This window comes from Melozone crissalis, unplaced genomic scaffold (genome assembly GCF_028551555.1).
Source record: "Melozone crissalis strain CALT ecotype California unplaced genomic scaffold, PUWL_Pcris_2 ptg000013l_1, whole genome shotgun sequence".
Taxonomy (NCBI): domain Eukaryota; kingdom Metazoa; phylum Chordata; class Aves; order Passeriformes; family Passerellidae; genus Melozone; species Melozone crissalis.
The window spans coordinates 10,336,575-10,360,985 of record NW_026535791.1 but is presented as its reverse complement, the minus strand read 5'-3'; the positions used below and the strand labels follow the sequence as shown (position 1 = coordinate 10,360,985).

The 24,411-nt window shown below is 38.7% G+C and overlaps 1 protein-coding gene across 1 annotated transcript in view; it reads left to right on the top strand.

Annotated features, from left to right (window-relative positions):
* The window catches only part of TRPC4 (transient receptor potential cation channel subfamily C member 4), a 132,727-nt gene that overhangs the window by 36,186 nt on the left and 72,130 nt on the right, over positions 1-24,411 (top strand). Inside the window, exon 2 of the mRNA XM_054271765.1 lies at positions 14,713-15,117. Coding sequence (XP_054127740.1) covers positions 14,740-15,117 — 378 coding nt within the window. The 5' untranslated portion in view covers positions 14,713-14,739. The remainder of the gene's footprint in view (positions 1-14,712; positions 15,118-24,411) is intronic.

Here is a 24,411-nt window from a genome sequence, read left to right as displayed (position 1 = left end):
TTTGCTTAAATAGGTCAGGGTTGAGTATAATTAGAAGTAATGGGGTGTGAGATAGCAAAGTGAAATACCAGCAAAATATCTGGAAAGCATTTTGAATCGTGAAGTGTGTTGGACTGTGAAACATTCTCTCCTAAGTGCTGAAATACATGCATATGTGTCCATCATTTATGTTCTGTGCTGTTTTGCCTTTCTAATGTGTTATGTTAATCATGTATTTATGAAAATTATTGGGCAACACTGATTTAACCCTAGCAATATATATCTCTAGTAGGGCAAGTAGTGAGCCAAATGCCATGGATTGGAAATAAGCAGATGGCAGCCCAGAAGGGCTCTGACGTTTGCTCAAATGTGGAGTAACAGGGTATCAAGCTGTGGGATGATAACACCTGGTTGCCTGTTAGCACTTTGTGTCAAGGCAAAACTTTGATCGTCCCAAAAATGGAGCAGTGCAACAGCCTCATCTGTGCCAAATGATGGCTGCTAATGCTTTATATCTTCATTTTCTCTTCAGATATTGATTAATGGGAGACATTCTTGATTTTTCTATTAGTAGCAAAAAGTGCATGGCAAACTCCACTCAGGCAATGAGGTGAAGCTGCACAGACATCTCCCATCCATTGCTGGAGGTTGCCAGCAGCCTTGAATTCTCAGTTTTTTCTGACCCTCTGACACCATGGGAGGAAGAGACATGCTCCTTTCTGTCTCTCTGCCCCTGTGCATGGCTTTTTTATAGACTGCACAGCCAGGGAGCAGTTTGACAGTAACCCCCTGGTACTGCAGCTGCCTTAAAGCAGATGGTCTGCATTCTCCCTTCCCCAGTAGACATCTAAATTCAGTGTGCTCCTGGGCTCCTCCCAGTGCGTAGCCTGGCAGATGATAGCTGCCCTAGAGACAGCCCTTTCCCTGCCTGTCATGGCTTTCACCTGACCCAGACCATATCTGTAACCTCAATGTATCATCTTGTGGCCCTACAGACAATATTCAGGCAACTGAATTCTGCTCACCATATGGGACTTGTATCCAGGCCCACACAGGGTATCCATGCAGGTGTCCATGAGTGTGCTGGGTGAGAAAACAGTCTGTGACCTCTTGGAGCTGGCTGGCATGTTGATCCCTAAGGCGAGTCATAGCACTTTGCAAGTGCTGCTACTTTTGCTGACTAAAGCTGTGATAAAGTTGGGTAAAAGGCGTGTGTCTAGTGACATCTGATATGGCAGCCTCCTGGGATTCTACCTGTGGACAAAGGAGGATATTTTCTATTTGGTCAGTTCCCAAGGATGTCTCAGGCATGTAGGATATCTTAAAGGTCATTCTCTGTTTAGAAAACTAATCCCATCCTGGTTATCCACTGGCAACAGAGGGAGTTTGAGGACTTATCTCAAATGCCAATATCTACATTTAGACATTTAACGTAGGTGTCTTAACCCTGAACTGAATTGCCACCCACAGTTTTACTCTCCCAAAAGAAGTAGTCTAAGGACATGAGATTGCCTAAAGGAAAAACTTGCCAAAAACTTGCCAGTAAATGATTGTCAAATATATACAGCACTTTGACACAGCTCTCATCCAAACAGTTGGTTGCTTTTCAGAAATAAATGAGAGTATACTTTTAGGGTCCACTGCCACTGGGTGTAATTCTCAATTCTATGTGATTTACCATATTCCAATGGACACATTCTGTTGCATGATCCACTGCCCATCTCTTGTTGTTTTTATGCTACAATTTCTTTTCTAGCCAGGTCCCATAAGTTATTGAGCCACTGCTAAAAATGGTGGATATTTTTCACTCTTACTGGTATCTGTAAAATGCAGGATCCAGATACTCTTGTTCAGTCAAATTGACTAATTGTTTCTGAGAAGAAGAGTTTTATTAACAGCTGGTATTTCTACCTTGAAGTTGACCTTATGTTTTGAGACAATTAGCTTGATTAAGTTCGCACTGACATGCCACTGTGCAATGCGCTTTGGAAATACTCTGTAAAGGCAATGTCTAAATTATACTACCCTTGAATTAGTCCCATTTGTCTTAGTATTTAAGCAAATGAGTGTGATTAGTCTAGAAACAGTTCTACTTCTGGAAAACAAATAGCTTGTTTTACCATGAGAATTGTTACTGTGAACAATATTAAAACCTCAGTCAGCTTCTCCTTACACAGCCAGCAGTAAGTGAGTACTCAAGCACATTATGTACCGATGGCAATTTAATTTTCCCCCTTGTTCCAAGCAGTGAGTGTAGAGAACTGAGGGACCCATATTTCAGTAACATTCAATCCCTGATATCTGACAGTCTGAAGTTTTTGCTGCTGTAAGAAGAAAATCACTTTGAACATTTTGATTCTTAATCATTCCTAAAAGGACTCTTCTTTCTAGTCACAAAACTTAATTTTAAATTGAATTATTTTCAGTTGTTTGTCTGACTTTTCTCCTCAGACCACTGGTAAAAGAGTATCTAGTATCAACTCTTTTTATGATGGGTGGTATTATGTTAACAGTTCCTGATTATTTGTTAAGGGTTATTGCATGCCTGAAGCTTTAACTCCCAATGGAAAGAATGCCATAATTTTAGATTTCCTTGAATAGAAACTGCTGGTGTTTGTAGTGCCCAGAAGATCAGGGCACTGGCTCACTTCAGCAGTGAGCAGTGTCCAGCACAGCTGGCTGTGGGTGGCCTGGCAGGTAGTGTGAGCCCTGGGGAGCAGCATGGACCACAGGCAGCAGTGGAGGTCCCTGTGAGGACACAACTTCAGTGGCAGGGAAGCAATGGCTGGAGGGGATGTTGCTCTAAGAACATATGTTAAGCTGTTCTTTCAGAAAAGGTGTTACTGTCAGGCTAGAATAACCTGTTGCTTATTTAGTTAATGCATCCCCTGTGCATGGAATTTCTAACAGAGTCATCATTAGATTTCCAGCACTGTTTTTGATTCCATGCATCTGCTAGAGTATCAACTATAAGTAGTTTTAGACTGAAAATTAGTATTTTAAACAGTGTATTTTGCAATGATACTCTAGCAGATGCCTGGAGCCAATAAAATAATTACTTTCAAACCAGAACATCAGCATTGATTACTAGAAGTACATAGCCTTGTTACTAGCAGCTGGTTTTGTCTTTGGGTTATGCTCAGCTTTGTATATACTCTCCTCTTTGGAAGAAAAAACTGAATTGCAATGGAAGCTCCATCACTAGCAGCTGAGTTTGAAAGGAATTCCTACACTCAGTGTGTAACTGCAGTGTCAGCATGCTGGGGATCACAGGGAGTGTAGGATACACCTGTGCAATGAGGAATAATGTTCACAGCTACCACATATCTATTAGAAGCTCAACTTCTTTGTGTAGCTTGGGGTCAGTTTCATCTCTCAGACAACCAGTTTCAAGGAAAAGTAGGTTGCCTTGCCAGTTATAGTGAATTGTACATATACATCCCTAGAATATCTGTGATCTTCTTTAATATCTCAGGACATTTAATGAGATTTCTAGTAGCTAGACGTGGTTTGATATGTTGTTATATAGAACAGCATCTGAAATGGAAAATGTGCCACAACTCATGGTGCACTCCTTTACATGACAGTATTTGTATTCTTACTTAAAAGGGTATTAGAGTAAAAAATGAATTTCCTGCAAAGGGACACCTTTCCAAAATAAATTTGTGTCATAATCTGCATTATTGCTGGCATAACTAGCATTATTGCTGTATCTGGCTTACAATAGTGACAGACACCTGCATATCAGGAGACTTCCTGATATTTCCAATCAGGGTAGGGTCTGTCTTCCTTTGGACATTTGTATTCATTTGGTTTTGACCAAAAGCAATTTCTTATTTTCAGGTATTTTCTTTTCAAAATGAACTTTCTGAACATCTTTGGTTCAGAGAATTCTTCAAATGCACATGCTCAGGCCTAGATTCATATCCAGCTGTGTCAGTCAAAAGAAAGAAATGGAGATTTGACTGAATTGCTTGCAGCAGGATTTTCCTTCTCTTTTTCTGCTAGCTCTAGAAAGAGACCAAGACAAATACCTTCCAACTTATGAAATTTAGTAGGCTGTCTAAATTTAGGTAAGTTGCATCGAGGTACAATTTAGGTATTAACCACATCCAGCACAACTGGATGTGGTTAATACCTAAAATGTTTACCTCTTATATTCACTAGTAAGAGACAGTTGTGGGTGTCATTCTCACTTGGGAAAAACAGTAAACAGTAAAAAACTTCTCTTTTTAGCCACCTGATAATTGCTTTTGTTTTGCCTTTTTGGAAGGAAGGAAGGAAGGAAGGAAGGAAGGAAGGAAGGAAGGAAAGGAAGGAAGGAAGGAAAGGAAGGAAGGAAAGGAAGGAAAGGAAGGAAGTGTCAGAAGGAAGTGTCAGAAGGAAGGAAGTGTCGGAAGGAAGGAAGTGTCGGAAGGAAGTGTCGGAAGGAAGTGTCGGAAGGAAGTGTCGGAAGGAAGTGTCGGAAGGAAGTGTCGGAAGGAAGGAAGGAAGGAAGGAAGGAAGGAAGGAAGGAAGGAAGGAAGGAAGGAAGGAAGGAAGGAAGGAAGGAAGGAAGGAAGGAAATGCTCATATTTATATTCAACCTATTTTACAAAATAAAATGGTGGTGGGTATATTTAGAACAAATTCTCCAATACAAAGTTCATGGTGTTCACAGGGAACATTTGACATTCTTTACAAGGGGTCATGGAGTCAAAGACTTACTGACTACTAACAAACAGAGGCAAAGACCTGTGTGATACATCTAAGTAGAGAAAACTGACTAAAGCTCAAGCTCTGGGGAGGAAGATAATTACTGGAAGAAGAGAAGTTCTTATATATATGCATCATTGCAGAATTAGGTACATGCATTATGAGCTTTCTTTTGCTTTTCCCTTGAGACCAGTTATTCCACTATTGCGGGAAGCAGAGTACAAAAGGTTATTCTAATCTAGCTAAAAGTGAAAATTACATGAGTGTTTACAGAATAATTTTGGAAAATGAATTTTTTTCCTTTTACCAGATTTTTTTTTGACTGAAAACAGCTAAGGAAAAAAAGAGCATGAGTTATCAGCAGATTAAAGGTTGATGATTATGGTGTAGTCTTGAACAAGGTGATTGTAGGTCTGGAATTTAATCAAGTAAAATATCCAAGCATGAGATGGAGAATTACTGAAATTATACAAAACAGAAAAGTCTATCTTGGAGTAAAAAGTACACTTTGATCGCTCAAAAAAAGTGATGTGGCAAAGGAGTAGTGCAAACACAGGAGTCTGAAGGTTCAGTTCAGCTGATCACTTGGGTACATCTATTTCTAATTAATTGCCTGAGGCTACCAGGGTTTGGGGTGTGACATAAGAGCTAGAGGGGACCTGTTCCTTTTCAGGAGAGCAACTGGGGACCGATATGGCATCCTGGGGTGTTTCAGGTGGCACCAACATGCAAGGAATAGGTTGGAGTTGTAAAGACACATATTTTTGCAGCCTGGCCAAATGAAGTCTGAAGTGGGATAGCTTTTTCTCCAACTGTGCTGGAAGAAGGATAATCCTGTCAGCAGTCCTTAACAGCTGAACATTATTCAGGACTGAGGCAATTGTCATGCTGGAGGAATGAGTCTCTGTCCACCACCACTCGCAGAAGCAGTGGGTCAAGCAGGGGGATCCCAGCTACTTCTGATAAGGAGTCTGATCTTTACAGAGTCAGATTGTTGGTGGAAGTTGCCTGTGTGAGAGGCTGGATTTGGTGGCTCAGGAAGCCTTTTCCGGTTGAGGTTTTTCACGACCAGGAAGCCAAACCTACTTTATGCCAGAGTTCAGATGAGATACTTATAGTAACCCTTAAGTTTGTGAATCTCTCATAACATCTGAGCTTCTTGATGGTTAAAATATTGTTTCAAAGGGTTTCTGGTAATCAACAATCATTTCCTGAAATATTAATGTTCCTTGCTGTTCTCTTCAGCTTTTATTTGGTTGTCTTGCCAAGGAGTCATCCCTACAATGAGAATCCAAGTTAGGCTGGCTTGTGCTTAGATGAACTTGTACACTCTGGCTTAAGATGAAGAAAGCATAACACAGGTGCTTCAAAATGAAGTTGTTTACTTGCTATTTCCAGACATAAATCTGGATGATTATTTTTTAAAGTAGATGAGTAAAAACCTTGCCTAAAAGAGTGCAGGATTAATCTTCTGCCAGTTGAAAATATTGACAAGATGCATTTTTCACAGTGAAAGTTTTCTGTATCAATTATTTCCTATTTTCTTATCAGTCAAATGTATTTTTCCTGTGAATAAGATCCTGAAATTATTATATCTGGGAGCAGATTCATTATTGAGGAGAAGAGATATTATATAATCCTTCAGAAAATTCATAAGGAAGTGTTGAGGAGATGGATTTGTTGTTCAGATTTTCAGGTGATCTATTTTTAAAGTTTTTGTGTTGTAATGCAGTGATGCACCTTCTTCTGACATTCTCCCACACAAGAATATACAAACTTCCTGAAGGGTGCTCAAAGTATTTGAGCTATTACCAGTCTCACATAATTGCTGCTGGGTCACAGATCTATAGAGCACTGTAATAGACGTGTTTTTGTCAGCCAGGGAATCCACATGACAGCTTTCTGGTGCCATCACTCCCTAGCAATGAGAGTTCTCTTATTGTTACTATTTATATTTTTCACTCTTGTTGTAATTTAGAGACTTTTAATCCTGAATTGTTATTTGGGCATATGTAGAAATGACAATTTGGCCATGCAGGCAAATTTCTGGAAGGAACTGTTATTGTGGATTTTAGAAGCCTTATATAATACCTTGTCAAGTTAATCATTAGGACATGTTCTGTGCTATACATTTAAAGGTCCTGAGTGACATGAAACTGTCATTTTACGACTTCTGGCAAATAGGGCTTGTCACTTTGAAGTCTTTATTGCTACAAGGGCAGGAAGGGGTTAGTCATCACATAAGTGTACAACATCTTGAGGGAAAAAAATGCCATTATTTTTGTCAGGCTTTGGTCCAGATAGTAAATAAGTTTCACTGTTAGACAACTTAACCAACAAATTATACATTTGACTGATTTCAATAAAATTCTTTCCTTAGGGTTTATTACCAATGGGTGATCATCTTCTTATAGACTTGTATAAATACATTTTGTGTTGTCTAACTAACTGAATTGTGGAACATTCATTGCTATTGAGTTTAAATGTTTTGCTTTGATGTCAGTTTGATTTCAATTTAATTGAACATTATAATTCTTTTTACTTGAGTTTTTGGGTTACTATAGTAGGTGAGCTTAGATAATAAATTTTCTTGATTTTATTTTCATACAGTCTTTTAGTTAACTTATTAAAATACACCAACTCAAGTGTCTAAGCAGTGTGAGGGCAGAACCACTAAGGATGTGGGTGGAAAAAGACCAATAAATTCCAAAACTTGAACAGTTTTCCCTAACTAGCCTTTATTTATTTTGGTTTTTTTTTTAAGTTCAGCCTCTTTCAAGGCTCCCCACAAAATACACATACCACTCTGAGGGCAGCAGCCTGTACTAAAATGCTTATGTGAGGATATATGTATGAACACAAATCTCTTCAGAGCTGGCTCTCTATTGGTCCTAAATACTTGAAAAGTGTTTTAACTTATCCTCAGGCTGCCTTAGCTTGTATATCTGAAAATGGACCCACAGGGAAGTGTTTTTATTAGCAAGTCTTTACTAAAGCATTTGGGCAGTCTGCCCAAACTCTCCCTTTTCTGGCCAAAGTGCATGCTGCCTTGTACTTCAACATAGGAAGCATGGGAAGACGTGGTTCTGTGTGGAAGCATACCCAGGAACGTAGAAAAGTCACTGCTACTTGTAGCATAATTCCCACCAGTAATGTTCCTGTCCTGTATTTCCCAACCTAATCTGCATCCTCTGTCCTCCTCAAGTGCACCTGCTCAGTCAGACCCTTTCTGCCCACCTCTTTTCTCAACAGATTGTGTACAGGTTTCTTCTCCCATCCTCTTCTCATTTGGAGAAAGACCACCCACCCTTTCCGTGAGCAGGGACAGCCCACTCCCCGTGTCCCCTGGGAAATGTTGCCGTGCAGTGTGGCTGCTGCAGGATCACATCCACAGAGCATTGGGTCAGTGCTGCTGTTGGAAATGCTGGAAGGCAGCCTTCTGTGTAGCCAGATGACACTGAAGTACTTTTATCTTGAAAACTGTTTTGGAGAGCTCCTTGAATTTACCCAGGAGGATAACACCAGCCAAGGAGACAGGAAGGTCAACTCAACTGGATGTTGCAGTCACTCATTAAGATCATTATCTGTGTTATTGCCTTCCCTGTCCTTCCCACCCTAAACTGGCTGCCTACTGCATGTAGGCTGGACTCGCATCTTTCATGCTCCATCATTTCAAAGAACAAGTTCATGTCAGTCAGGGGCAAGCAGTTTTTCTCTCCTTTGCTCTGGTAGCAGGTTTAAACACGTCACTATTTCCCTCTGGGCAAGAACAAATATTTCAAGCTTCAGGGTCATTCCCACGGATCCCTGAGGACATTTGCGTACTGCTAGCCATCAGCAAGGGGTAACCATGCATCTTGTATTTTTCTGAAGAGTACCTTTTTCCAGTTTAAATAAACTGGGAAAATGAACTAATTTAATATTGTCATCTAATGATACTTCTGTGACCTAATGATGCTCTTTTTTTTTTTTCTCATGAGTGAGCTATCAGATTTTTGCCCACAGGGTAAATGAAATTAAGCTCAGTTTAGGTATATTTGAAGAACCAAGTTCTTGAATATCTCTTATTTTAAAAATATTTGCAGATTTGCAATACTGTATGCTTGACCCCAAATCATCCTACCCTTCTAAGATCTGGTAACAATTTCTAATGTCTCTCAATGGTCTTTTACTTCTATTTTGATATTTCTCAAACTCCAGTCTGATAATACTCTTGTGGACTTTGAAGGTCACTGTTATAAGAATCTATCATTCTCAACTGAGATTTGGTGTAACATCAGCCCTAGAAGGTAAAAGTTTCCTCCCATCTGGCATTAAGTAAACTTATAGACCATCTTTATGCTATATATGAAGCACCATACTTTAACCCCCCCCAAACAATGCTATGAAATTGCATCCTCTCTTTTACAAAAAAAACCATCAAAGTAAGTAGTCTGTGTCACCTCATGAAAGATTTATACATTCAGTGTCTCAGACTCAGACTTTCCTAGGTTTTGATCTCTTAACATGCTGATATAAAATGCTGGTGGTGTTTAATCCACCATATAGCCATTGTACCTTGGATGCCTGAAGTTGTTCTTTGTAGCTGATGTCCTGCCTTTCTGACTGTGAAGCCAGAACAGCTGTAAGCAGATGACATGGCAACCTGCTTCCCATCATCCGCTACAGCTGTATACTAGGTCATGTCCTTTGCTTTACTGAAACTTTGATTATAGGGCATTTTAGACGAGAGCAAAACTGAGAGGTTTAGCTCTTTTCCAAATTGACAGCCTTATAGGGAACGTGCACCATACTGAGTTATTCAGTTTATGTCCTGCATGTGTGAATCAGTGTTAAATTTTAATTTCAAATTGCTACTTTTGCTATTGTTAGCTTTCAAATCTGAACTGTAGCTCTAACAATGAAAAATTACTTTCAGGTAAGGATCCTACATACTGTATTGGCAGCTATAACAGTTGTAAAACAAACAGTGCTAGAAGGCAGGCACGATCAGTGAAACTCCATCACCTGCAGCCAAAGTTGTTCGAGCAGTCCCTGGAATCAACCCAACTGCTGGCTCAATACAATTCTATCTTCCTACACACTTTCCAGGCACAGTGTAGGAGTTAGCCTGGACCCCAAATTATCCCCAGAAGACAGTTCTCATTCAGCTGACCTGTTTTGGGATGAAGTATGTTTAACAGTATGGACACAGCTTATCCAGTTGATGCCAGTGCTAGAGAATGTTAAAGTTGCTGTTCAGACATTTGGTTATAAGGCAGTATCTGGACTAATGCTGGGTTCAGAAATCAAAGACTTATCTGCATTTCTTTTGTTCTTGTTGAAATGAAACAATCTGTTCTGGTGACTGACAGAGAAGGAACTTTATGCTTCATTTGGACTGGGATTTATCAGAGCTAGTCTTACTTTCCAAAATTCTCTTTGAACATCATTTTTACTGTGTTTCATATAGCGTTCTGTGTCAGATTAAAGCTGGTATGTCACAGATCTATTTTAGAAGGAAAAATGTCATACTTTCATGAACCTAAAAAATGTCAGAAAATTTCCTTTGCCATGAAAAGTGCATATAAAATAGTTTCAGAAGATCAGAGAAATCAGCACGTTATTCACTTGTCATAAATGTTCTGGTTCTGAGCAGGGTGATGCCATAGTTACATGTGAAGTTTCGCTTTTGCTTTTTTTTTTTAATGCAAATAGTCTGAAAAACAAACTCGTGAGCAAAATCAGAAGTGTGATTTGATTATATAGAAGAGGCTATATAGGATAATGCTATATTTATCTATCTATATATACTGTAATGCTATAGTAAGTGTAACAGTGGTCAGTGTTGGAAATAGAATGTCTTTAGAAGGGTTGTGTCAGTGAGGATTTCAAAAGCTGCACATGTGGATACTAACAAGCATATCTGTATCCCTCCCACTTCCCATCTGCTGAAGGAAATGTGTCCTCACTGGGGTCTCTCTCTGTCTCTGGAAGGTTTGCAGAACATCTGTGAGCAGTGATACAAGTGGCTTGTCACTGAGCCCCTCGGTGCCTGCTGATGTCTCACTCCGATTTCCCTCTCACACCTGGTTTTGGGGTAGGGGGCAGCAAGCAAAGGAAGTGCAAGTCAGGGTCCTCTGGAAAAATAGGGAGGATATGATCATATATGTAAAGGAAGCAAATATGATCAAATAAATGCCAAGGAAATCTGATTGCAGTTTTTCTTGAACTTTGATGGGGAAATATCTGTGTGCCTGTGGTTAAAATATGCATGTATATCTACATATACACAATGGTATGGCAGCAGAAAAAAAAATTCAATTATTTATTTAGGACTATCAAAATTAATAACATCAACTTTTCTAAGGACATATGCAATTATTAAATAATGATAGAGTGGAAATGGTAAAAGTTTGCAAAGAAGGTGGAATGTTACCATTCCTCCAAGATAAACAACATATGAAAGAAACAGTAATATAATTTGAAATAGTAGTCTGTAGCAGGTGCAAACAAAACTGACTGTTATGAAAAAAATGTTTTCACATAAGAGTCACTATTCTGTCAAAGTATTATGATTTCCTTTTTTCATCCATTTCTCCTGCTCAGGTGCTGCTGATATTTCCATTGCACAGTGGGAAGCACCACTATATAAAGTTATTTTGTCTTCATTTCTTCTCTGAAGTATTTTTATTACGTGTCAGGAATATGAACTCTGTAGAAACTATAATTACACTTTTCATAAGTTTGTACCATAACTTTTTTTCTTTCATTCTTCTCGCACTGGCCATGTGTTTTTGACCTCCTGCTCCTTTAGACTTCTTCCTGCAGAGATGTTCAAAGCAATTGGAAACTTTTGTAGTGCTGCTGGTTTGTTTCTAGGTCTTACAGCTCCATGTAAATGTCATACGCATGCATTTATATGTGACAGCACAGTAACAGTTGTTACACAACACTGTCTACCTGTAGATAAAATGATAAACAGGTTTTTTTTTGTAAACACCCATGGAACCATTATCTTTGATGTTCGTATCACCTTCTAGGACCATCCTGTATCAGCAGTCAATCTCTAATTTTTAATTGCATGTAAACATAGACTTTTACTTAAAATAAAACCTTATTTATGGGTAATTATTTTCAAGAATTGGTACAGGCAACAAATAGACATTAGTGGGGGGCAGCTATTTGAAAGAATGAAAATGTGTGTTTAACATGTCTCTTCTAAAAGAGACAAACTAAATTTAGATCTACTCAAGAAACTAAATTTAGATCTACTCAAGAATCATGAAAAGGTAAACAAAAAAAGTTCCAACAACATGGCTTACAGTGAAGCAACAAAAGATCTTCATCAGACTTAAAATAAAAACAAAGAAACAAGAAACTCCCAAATCATTCTCATTAAATCATGATAGATCCCATCTGTAGGTGACTGTACTCTTCATCTACAATAAACATCTCTGATGCCCAGTTTCATTGATGCAAGTTAATTCATGGTTTTTCTCACAATAAATGTGGAGATAATGATCTTTTTATTCATGCACTTTCAAAAGAGAGAAGTCTTTAGCATTAACCCCCCAGCTGCAGTCCCTCTGTTTTCTTCAGGGGTCTTGGGAACTCTGTAGATAGTAAAAAACTGGATAATGTGCGTACATTGTTGTGGGTTAACTTGACATCTCCCTGACAGATATGAAATAGAGCCTGTGTTGAAACCTAAGTCTTTGTCATGTGGCAGCTGGAGTCAGGCAGGACATCCTTCCACATCCAGCACCCAATCTGCTTGAGTTTGGGAACAGTTTGGGGTATGAAACTGAAAGTGTCCACGGCTGTCTGTGGAATATGGCAGTCCACCTTTCTTGCAGATACCTCCTTGTGAACTATATTTATGTCTCTTAATTTGGATCTGAACATAAAAATTTTCACCTCCTTGAATTGATCTCGCAGTTTTGAAATGAAAGAATGAAAAGCAAAGAGATAAAATACAGTGCATTAAGAGCATGGTATCTGTTCTAGGGGTACAGAACTGTTCAATGGATATGAGCTTTATTTTACTTAGAGTGAGATTAACAGGACATAATCCACAGACTGGGCAACTTCTAGTAGTCCAGACTGTAGGCTGATACCATTCTGTAGGGAGAACTGGAAAACATCTTGCAAAGGTTGGCAATTCCTCAGCTCCTGTATATGGATGTGGCAGAGAGTTGTCTCTCCCATATCTTCTTTATCTTCTCCTGCCTGCCTATTTCAAGTCATGTTGATCTGCTCTGGAAAACAAAGAAACCAGCTTAGTAACAGCCTTTACATATCTCTCTTTGCACTTCTTAAGAAAAGGGGGAGCAGAATAATTACTATATTCCTCACTATGTTAAGTGACTTTTTTTTTTTTTTATGAATGAAAACCTCACAATAATAAAAATATGCATTATAGCTTGCTGTAGAATATCAACAAAGATTTTGTTTTAATGACTGAAAAAAGTGGAGGAAAAAGCAGTGAGTTAATGTAGCTTGCATTATCAACTGAAAAAATTACAAGAAGCTACAGTTCTTCCTCTAATAAGGTGTTCAACTTCCAGTTGAACAGCAGAGGGAAATATTTTTTGTGGACCTTGTTCTTTGTGGTCAATTTTTTTTCTCTTCCCACTTGCCTCTTTTCCTTTTTTTTTTTTTTTCTTTTTTTTTTTTCCCCAGGTGGAAGATAGAACCAGGATAAATAATTTTGTTATAACGAATTTTTTTTTGCAAAGTCCTTGAATAAAGTATCCTTGAATAAAGTATACAGAATAAAACCATAGACACCATATGCTTTACTATATGTAAGACTTTAGAGTTGTTTTATTGCTGCTATGTTTCAGTATTAATTCTAGTTTAAAACTGAGTAGTTCAGAATCAAATCTGTGGCTATTATCTACCAGTCCTTGGAAATTTATCTCCTATGGATTCTGGTTTTCCTTTTAGGTTCTGAGTTTTAATTTTTAAGTTAGTGAGCTCTGGTTAGAAAAACATTTTATGTGAATGTTTTTCTAGTAGCATGTGAGATTGAATCAAAATCTTAGTAGGGAAGCTCATCACTGAACTGTGCCTGTCATAGAAAAGTCAGGGTATTTGAGCAGGACTAGATGTAAAGAGGTAAAAGCTGTATTTAATTGTCCACACACAAACCTCAAGCAACACACAAGTTGTTGTAGGATGTCAGAGAAGATCTCTCCATTGGAATTGCCTTTTACCCAATTGGAGTTTATTTCAAAACAGTTTTTGAATTGCCTTTCCTTGTGGCCTGTAAATTCTACACTCTTTGTCAGTGACCCATTCTTTTCCCCAGGCTTTGTTAATCTCTCCCTAGGTCTGAGACAGCACTTGGACAATAGTACCACCTTTAACTTATCTCAAGTCCCTGCAGTAGTGGTTTATCTTACAGTCCAAGTTCAAGTTACCCACAGAGGCATATTTGAGAGGTAGAGGGAGGTTTTGGTGATCATTGGTGGTCGTAGATGCCATCTTTCCCATAAGTTGTGGTGATCTTTGTTTGACCATTCATATGTGTATGAGCAGTTGCTTCTCTATACAGTTTGCTGCGCTGGGAATTTTTTGTCTGGATGCACCCACCAGGATGTGCTAACCAGAACTCTCCTCTGTCAGACCTGGCATGGTCACCATCCTGTCACTCCCCTCTGTGCTCTTCCCATGGCAGAATCTTTCTGTGGACTTTACAGTGTTTGAGACAGGCGACTGTTTTTTAAGTCTTTGCAGAATTGAATGAAGAGATTAAGGATGAAGTAGACCAACACTTCTGGTGGTAACCTATGGTTGTACTGTATTTCTTGTTTGCCACAAATTTAAAAAAAGCAAATAAGCAAATGGTATTCTGACAGATATGCTTTTACTTGGTAAATTACAAGTAAGCAGTGTTTTGGCTTCCACTTTTGCTTACATGTTCTATTGATAAAAAATGTTTCAACATCACTTTCTAGTATGAGTTTTAAATATGTACATACAGCAAATATTAATTTGGTGCACCATACCCCAAGCTCAATTACTGATTTTATCTTTATTTTCATGTTGCAGAGACAAAGTATTAGAATGGCATAAAATATGGCCCAGTTCTACTACAAAAGAAGCGTCAATGCTCCCTACAGAGATCGAATCCCTCTCCGCATTGTGCGGGCAGAATCCGAACTGTCTCATTCAGAGAAGGCCTACCTGAATGCCGTGGAGAAAGGAGATTATGCCAGTGTAAAGAAAGCCTTGGAGGAGGCAGAAATTTATTTCAAGATCAATATTAACTGCATTGATCCCCTGGGAAGAACTGCACTCCTAATTGCAATTGAAAATGAGAACCTTGAGCTCATTGAGCTGCTCTTAAGTTTTAACGTGTATGTGGGAGATGCTCTGTTGCATGCCATACGGAAGGAGGTGGTTGGAGCCGTGGAGCTGCTGTTGAATCACAAGAAACCCAGTGGAGAGAAGCAGGTATGTGCAGGGTTTTCTGAGTTTATAATCTGGTCTAATGTAAAGGGAAGGATTGTGCAAAGGGGGTAAGAAAAACAAAACATCATCCTTGCACACAGTACTTAAAATCAGAAAATCAATTCCTTTAATGCTGAATGCATTGTATTCATCTATGTTTATGCATCATACAGTCAGAAATTGTTTTGAGTCAGAAGGACTGTCAAGTATAGTTCCAACATCCTGCCATGGGCAGAGGTATCTTTCCTTAAACAAGGTTGCTCAAAGCTCCATCCAACCTGACCTTGAACACTTCCAGGGACAGGACACCCTGAACTTCTCTGGGTAGCCTTATCTTGTGTCTCACCATTCTAACTGTAAAAAATGTCTTCCTTCTGTCCATTCTAAACCTACCCTCTTTCAGTTTAAAACTATTGCCTTTTTTCCTGTCATTACAGGCCTAGGTTAAAAGTCTCTCTTTGTCTTTCCCATAACTCCCCTCTGTATAATAATAATATTATTCCTGCAGATATGGCTGGGAAATCTTTAATCATTCAAAGAATCAAATAATTCCAAAGAGAATAGTAGAGTTAATATGTAGTCCCTTTGAATTAATTATGAAACTCCCATAAAAGTCAATGAATGTTTAAACCCATCCATGTAGAGGTCATCGTATCCCAACTCTGAAAGGCAAAACTGGTGGACACGACCCAGTTATCAGAACTTCAGTACTGACATCCTATGAAGTACAGCTAAAAACGTGCAAACATCTCTCCCTTTCTCCCTGTCTTTTCTCAGAGGAAAAAAACGTTGCATATAGTCTCATTCATGATCTGATACCTGTTCTGCTTTCCCTTGAACTGCTTTGAGACATCTCTGGGAAGTATCTAGCCTCTTGCAAATCTTTCTCATTTTAAGAAAATAGTGGAGACAGGATAACATAGCCCATGAGTTCTGATATTCCTATGACTCTTCTAGGAAGAAAAACCTTAAAAGTAGTTATACTATTGTACTCTATTTTCATCAATTTCAGCTTTCTTGTGTTATAGGTACTCTATTAATGTATTTCAATGAATAGTATGTTGAAATTATTACAGCCCTTTTACACATAATACATATAATATATTTAAATTACAGTATAATATACTTGCCATGGATAGAATTGCAGATAATAGGTAAAAAGTATAAATTTTGCTGATAAAATAACATTAATTCTATGCTCCTTTGTTATGGAAAGAAAGAGATACTAGGTACTCCTGCAAATGTGTGTGCCTGCCTGTTCTTCTAGATAGTAAATGCAGAGCTCCTGTAAAATGACAACAGATTTATGTCAGAGAAAGGGAAGAAAACTATATTCACATGATGTTTGTCTCATTTCTTGATTCCTGAACTGATAGTGCAGATGAGGATACAGAGCATAGGAATTTCTCAGTGCGGTGTACTAGGAGCCTGAAGGATCAGTGCACAGCCCCATCCCAAACCAGTTAAAACCCCCATGTCTCCATTATGCAGCCTCTATTATGGAAGTTGCCATTGGCAGGGTAGAGTTCATGCCATTTGATGGTAGCCATCCAAAGGTGTGTCTCATCTCTTGTCTGGCTCCCTGGGCTCCCCTTGGCAATGGAGAAAAATGGAGATTCCTGGAGAGCTCCTCCTGCTGTCTTTATCAGTTACTTGTTTTAAGACATCACAAATCACTTTGTGACCTTGGGAGTCTAGAAATTCACCTTACAAGAGCTGCCTAAATTTCAGGCTGTTCTTTAGACTTTCAGGGCTACATTTTTGTATGGGCCACAGCTGCTGTAATGAAAATACTTGAACATAAACAGTCAAACTTGTATTAGTGAGCATCATGCTATAGTAGACAAAAGCTAAGCTTACTTTTTGTGTAAATACTACCATGTTAAATTATTCACAAACTGCTTTGCTCCAGTGTAGAGGATCCTTTTCTGTGCTGAAGCTTAAGCATGTTGTTTCAGTGCCAGAGTCCACTGCTGGCTGGTGTGAAGAGTGCTGCTCCTGCTGCACTTTCTTGGTCTCCCTGGTTGGACTTGCTGGAGGTCTTACTGTAAAGTGTGAAGAATAACAATGAATCGTTTGAACAGAATCTCCTTTTGTGTCAGTTTAAGGCTAGGTTTGCCCATTGCCTCTACAAGCACTGATGGCAAGCCAGTGCTTATAAAAATGGCTTCTTAACTGATAGGTTCCTTATGCATGTTCGCTGTTGCATGTGCTGGGGATCCCAACAACAATTAAGCTTCTGTGGGTGTCAGGTGTGTAATAATACACTGATAATCTCACTAGTTCATTTTTAGGAACATGGCATGCTGAAGAGGATGTAAATGCCAATGGCATTTTTGCAGTAATGCCACAATGAATTTGGTATAATAAAAAAGTACCTTTTGGCTGAAAAATCATTCTAATGCAATAAAGAGATAAAATCTGAATACTCAGAATTATGTACTTCTATTATATATTTTTTCTTCCTTCAAGTTGTTTTCCCCCTTCGAGTTTCTTTTGAAACTTTCAAATTACAACTCTACTTTTTGATTACTGGTGTTTGTAAATATTTGATATATTGTTTAGACAATGATTCATTTTCAGACTCTGTGCTTTGAGTAACATGATATCTTTGGCTGTTTGGTTTTCCTTCTTTGAATAAGGGAATGTGTGGTCATGTGTGGTAAAATCCTGGCCCCTTGAAGTTAGTGGGAGTTTTGCCATCGATTCAGTGAGGTCAACCCTTTTTTGCTGATTTTTTTTCTTTGGTCCCTGATGAAAAGTTTTATTTCTACAGAAGACAGTTAATAATAGAAAGAAAAACACATTGCTAAATACTTCCAAGCACAAGAAACAGTTTCCCAAATATTTAATTAGTGAAAAAGTTATGAACATTGAATTTCTGGAAAAAACCTGATATGATTCACAAGTAAATGAATTAACTCTCACTATTTTTTCTTTGTATTCATGAGATAATATCCTATGTATGATGCATAGCTAATTTCAGCTTCAGTTCATACAATAATGTAGCTATATTTGTAAAACGAAATAATTTTAAGCTTAGAATTCATTATATAATTCAAGTTCTCATTGTCAATGTCAGAAATCTAGAAGAAAATGTCCTCTTGTATCAACAGAAAGCTAAAATTCTTCAGGACTGCTGAAATGTATCTTTTAAAAGAACTGGTTATCCTCCAAAATTTAATGCTTTACACATTTTAAGTGTTGCAAAAGAAAAGGGGGAAAATGTAACAATGTGTTAATTCTGACCAGGAATCATTTCATTTAGTTAAAGTAATCTGGTTTTGCATTTTTGGAAAAGTTTCATAACCAACATCTCCAAATTAGGAGATGCCACTGATCTCTAATTTACACTTTCTCCTAAAAGAAATAACAAAAAAAAAAAAGAAGAAAAACCAAACAAAAAACCCACCATAACAAAACAAACTCAGAATAACCCACTCCAATAACAAAAAACCCTGACAAAACCCCAATAAAACAAACAAACCCCACCCCCCAAACCCCCAAACTATAAAACAATGTTCAGATCTTGTTAAAGTTGGATCTAAACTCTGTAGTGTATTGATCATTCAGCTGCTGGCTCTGCCTAATAGCCGTATGTGATGGGCTCAGCATTTCCACGACCACGCAGGTTACAATGGTTTTAACCTAATTACCAATGTATGAATACATCTGGTGCCACCTGGTGACTACAGATGAGGCATGTAGGTTTAACAGCTCTGAATTGTCTTTGGACTCTTCCTGCTTCTCAGTTTTTGAGAGAAGTTTTTGCACTATACATTAATCCAACACAAGAAAAGGGTTTTTTTGCCACTTGCATTATATTCATTATATTTCTATACGTTTTTAGCTGTACCAGCTGCTACAGCACAAGTGAAAGAGAATAGCACAAATTAATGTGAATGAGTTGAGGAAACTTGTCCAAGTACTTTTAAATTACCATTCTTCAAAGCCATATGTCCTGAATTATCTGCCAAGTGACTTGCTGCTTACCCTGATGGATAGCTGAATGCCAAATTAAGAGGGGGGAAAAAAAAGTTGTTCTTTTAAATTTAGTATCTGCAGAAAACATTTTTGTCTTGTTAAATTGCATGCAGTATCCACAGATGGGCTGGGGTCTAGGCAGCATAAAAGTGAATACCTTTATCTAAATCATAGTGTGCTCTACTGCTTGTGGAACTCAGGCATTGATCATTAGCTGGGGGGTTGGCCATCTAAATATTTGTGTATATTCAGGGAAGACTGAAGCAGAGTTGCAGCTGCCTTCTAAGGATGCTGCAAATCACATAAGTGAAGCTAAAATCTCAGTTACTAGACTTGAATCCATGTGGCATTGTATTAGCTGACAGACTTGCTTTAGGGCTTGGAAACCTGACTGCAGTGCTTACAGCATTGTCTGACTAGCAGAAGACAGCACATGACAGTGCTTTTATGCCTTCTGTTCACTATTGTATGTCAGTCTTGTGATACTTGAGGGTGTTTTTAATGGGTGGACACAGTAGGGATAGATGTGCAGATGTATGAACAAAATATTGAGCTAATGCCAGGCTGGCATTTGCAAATACAAGGGAATTGCTAGAGGAAGGAAAACTTTTGGATAAGGGGGGATGTGATCACTGTGATATGTGCCTGACTCACATGCAGAGAAAAGTAGAAATCACTGGCACAGTGCTGGAAGTAGGAAGCTGAAAATAAACTATATCCACATGCTGCAACACTCAGAGACCTTTTGCTCTCCCAGGACAAGCAGTAAAGTCACATAATAAACTACTTTATGCAAAAGCCCTGCCTCTACTTTGCCAAAGTCAAGCTAGGAAGCCAAGCTTCAGCTTGTCAATGTGTCAGCCTTTAAAAATGCAAGTCCATGGCATATACAACTTCTTTTTGTTGGGTTTCATGGATTTTCCTGGCAATTTCTCAATGGCCCAAGAAAGAGTGAGTTCAATCTATTGTCTAAATATTTGGGAAAAAATATTTATTAAAAGAGACAAAAACCCAGACCTTTGAAACTTTAAGTTTCAAAGAGAGACTTTAAGTTTCGTAGAGACATTTCTGAAAGACTGAAAGATTCAGCATTTAGGTTACCATTTTCTCTTTAGACAGACTGTGAGCAGCCCTTCCTCATCAGCATGGAGGGGCCTCTAGTATTCTCTCTGGTCATGGTAGACTTTAGGTATGATATGTTCTAGCCTTTATCTGTAGGGAAAGAACTGAAAGGAAGAAGGTAAACCTTTTGTGGCAGAGGTAACCACAGCAAGCTGTGTGTTTGTGCTGTTATAAGGAATGGCATCTGGAAGAGAAGGGTGAGGTGAGAATTCATGTGTAAGAAGATGGCAAATGCTGAAATATTTATGTGCTGTTCAGTGTGCTAGCAGCCATTGTAAACTCTTGGACAGGAGGAATTATCAGGTGACTGGTAGGAAAGCTTGCTATTGTGGGACTTTTTGGGAGGTAGGGAGAGAAGGGGCATTGTTTTACTGTCAAAAGCTAAAGTTATATTTCATCAATCTTGACTCATGTATCTGATTGATAATTATTTGGAGTGTGGGAAGGTAGAAGAGGACAAGAATACAAGTTGTCTTTCGCTCGAAGCTACTGATGTAATTCTCATCAGAAAAAAAAAACCAGTGACTGATCTTATGCCAAAATGTGTCTCAACATCTGATTTTTTTTTTTTTTAATCAGTTGCTAAGTAGCTCTGGAGAGAATGGAAGACTGTAAGAGAACAGCCAGGATGAGGGAATGGTCCTGTGTGAGGAAGTGTCAAGGATGTTGTACAATATAGTTTCTAGGCCAGTGGAACAGACTCCTCTGTGGATGTTCAGGCACTCACCTAAGCTATCTGGGAAGGAATATGGACAACAAGGCTAGACAGCTTTGCAGGCAAAGTGCCTTCAGTCTGGCAGCATTCCCAGAAACAGAGAAAAAGTCTAAAAGGGAAAAGTCAGGAAGCAGCATGAAAGTAGCACAGAGCCTGAAGAGTCATTTTCCATTCCTGAAATCCTGGCAGCTTAGATGCTGCTCTTCTGACAGAGCTCCTATCAGGCCTGACAGAGCTTCTGTCTCCTAGGAGATTCCCTACATGCGGCCACATCACCCACTCTGTTCTTTTATTGTCTCTCAGTATCTTTGGACTTCTTGAAATTACCCTTTGAGGAGTCCCAGTGTCCTGAGATGAGGCCAATGCTCTGCTTTGGAGCTGCGCTTTTAACCCAGCTTCAGTCTCAGTCTCCCTTAATGTGTGTAGAGCATTTAGGCAGCTTTGGCCCATTGTTTTCTTTCCAAGTCTCATGGAATATCATTTTCCCAGTCCTGCATTGCCACACAGCCCAGTGGTGTGTATGTGGGAAAGTTCCTATGTCAGGGTTGTACTTCCTCCTGGTAACAGTGGGCCCCCTTGGAGAAGACAAGGAATGTATACAGGTTGTAGGCCCAACATGACTGCAATAGACTTTACATAAATGTCAAACCTGACATTTTTTTTAATTCTCCTTCAAATTTTCCCCTAGTAACTGAACTGGCAGTTGTATTGGTCAAGAGGAGACAGAAAGAAAGATTTTATGATCTCTGCATGATGCCTGGTAGTTTGCTAATCTAAACGTCTTTTTCCATTAACTTTGCAAAATACCAGTCACAATCTCTTGTGGGGTAGTCTTTGTCTGTTGAGATTTAAGCATCATTTTTGTTTTGAAAATGTCTCCCACAGAAGTTTATGAACGAAATGTCTTTTTCGAATGTTGTGATTAATGACAGTCTAGCTAGTAATGAGTATGGAGGAGGCGTTGCAGAGATTCTTTGTTGGGCTGAAAGTACACAGTCTTGAAGTGGAACGTGAGGGCAAAATGTTGTTTCTTTCCACTGCTAGCTGCCTGAGTGGGTAGCTGAGTGTTTTTTTCCCAGTGGTGTCTGATTAGTTAGAATTTTCTGACATATTGATAGACAGATGAATGGGAGAGGCTGTGTAGGGGATATTTCGTTTATGGATAAAACTGGTCAGTCTTTCATGTAACCATTTGGGCACATGAAAACAGCATGTAGCACAGCTGCACAGTAAGGGTGGAGCTGACTAATTGCATATGAGATGGAGATGAGAATTTACAGAAGTTTTGTTCTTGGGTTTGAATAAGGTTGCTGGCTGTTTTCAAGTTCAAAAAAAGTTGCACATAAATGCCATTATGTCTTGGCAATAAACCCAAACTGTCTGTGTTTATATGTATCAGAGGTAAGGTGGGTGGATGAGTAGAAAAACCTGTGACAATTACTAAGGAAATACTCCAGAAGCTGGTATGCCTGTGCCATCCAACAGAGCTGCTAGCAATTTCAATATTGAGGTAGGCAATGTGTTCTATCATATGCACCCATCACCTGTAACAAATTCTAAATCATCATATTCCATGGCAATACCAAAAGACAAATGACAAAATATGGGGAAACATGACAGTTTCTTGACCTGTACAAAATCATGAGCCAATTTTTATTGGCAACATAAAGAAAAATTCTGACTATCAGGATCCTTTTAGGTAGGTTCCTGGAAGGTAGTGTTATTGAGAATGACTTTTCCCAGCTATTAATCTATTCCTCTGGTTAAGCAGTTTGCAGAAATGTAGAGAATTTTGGTGATAACAAATACAGAACCGAACTTCTACCTAAACTTGAAGTGTTACAAATTCAGAAATATTGAGTACTTTTCTGTCATTATTTGTTGACATTTTCATATTTCTTGTTCAAAGCTCATGCTAGAAATGAAAATACTTTCCTACCATGAGGAGATGAGTGCAGATTATCAAAAATATTTGAAAGTCTAGAATAAATCAAACCCTTTAGAAAAAAGAAACTCTAAATCTTTAGAAAGATAATTAAAAATAAGGTCTGCATAAAAGTCAGATTTTTCTTCAAGAAGTCACATTTTCTGTACTGATTTCTTTTTCCATCTTTTCATGTTTTTTGAGCCCCTCTTTAGAGCACTCAGCCAAACTTACAATCAGAATAGGGACAGAACGCAAATTAAAATAAAAAGATGTCCAAAATTTCTGCCTTCTGCAGTCAGTGGTCCTGTACTGTCCTCTTCACAAGCCTCCATGCCAGGCATCCTTTTCATCAAGCCCACCTGCCTTCACTTCCTGAAAACTCATCAACTCCAAAGATTGCAGTTAAAATCTAAATATTTTAACTGTCTTTCGGTGCCTGAAAAAAATGTTAACAATGTTGTTAATGTTAACATTTAATGTTATTACATTAACATGTTATTACATTAACATGTTAATGTAAACATGTTAATGTTAACAATTAACAATGTTGTTAATGTTAATAAATTTCTTAAGTGAGAGGTTCAACCAACACAACCTTTTTTGATTGAGGTAGCCTTGTCTTCTAAAGTTTAGAAATCCCCATTGCCAATTATTTGTACATTTGGTGATGTAATTTAACTTAGGAAGTTAAAAAATTTATAAGCATTAAAGGAGCAATATTAAAAAAAAATCCAGTATCTTTTCTGCTTAGAGCAGCCACTCAGGGAACAATTAATATTTTGGCCCTTGATATTTTGGCCCCAGACTGAGATCTGTGCTCTGAATAAATCTGTGCTATATATAAATATGTGTATACAGAGACATGTATGTAAGGGGGTGGAAATCAGCCTCCCATTCGGATGCCTGAAACTGAAGGCAAGGCAGCAGTGGAGCTCAGTCTGTGCAGAGGTGTGTCCTCCCTGCCCCTGCCTGTGCTGCAAAGGAGGGACATCCTCCAGTAGGTCTCATGTCATGTCTGTGTAGGTCCCTCTCATTCTCTAGAGTGTCTCAAGCAGTAAAATGCTGTTTGAATCAGTCCATTTACTGCTCACATATCAGCCAAATAGGTGAGCTCCCAGTAAGGTCAGTGATGAGCAGGAGGATTTCCTGACTGAATACCAAGTGTCTGCTGTAAGCTAATGAAAAGACTTCTCTGGACTCCACTCACTAAATCAACCGGAGGCCCAGCCCAGTAGCTCACAGGTAGTGGGTAAGTGAAGTATGGAGCATTTTAGAATATCTCTGAGACATGTGTTGTGGCCTTGCAGTTGTGTCACAGAGCCTGTGGGCAACTGAGACGAGCCCTAGATTTTCCTGGGTATAATAGAAGTTCTAAAACAATTCAGATATAGAGCTACCATTAGGTGTTAAATACAAAGATAAATACTCTCCTGTATATTCTTCTGCAACATATCCTTTTTCTGACAATGCCCAGTGCAGAAACACAGGAAATATTTTAGGAACAGGACCACCTACTGCTGAAAAAAGCTCAAGGCACAGCAGTTTCTGA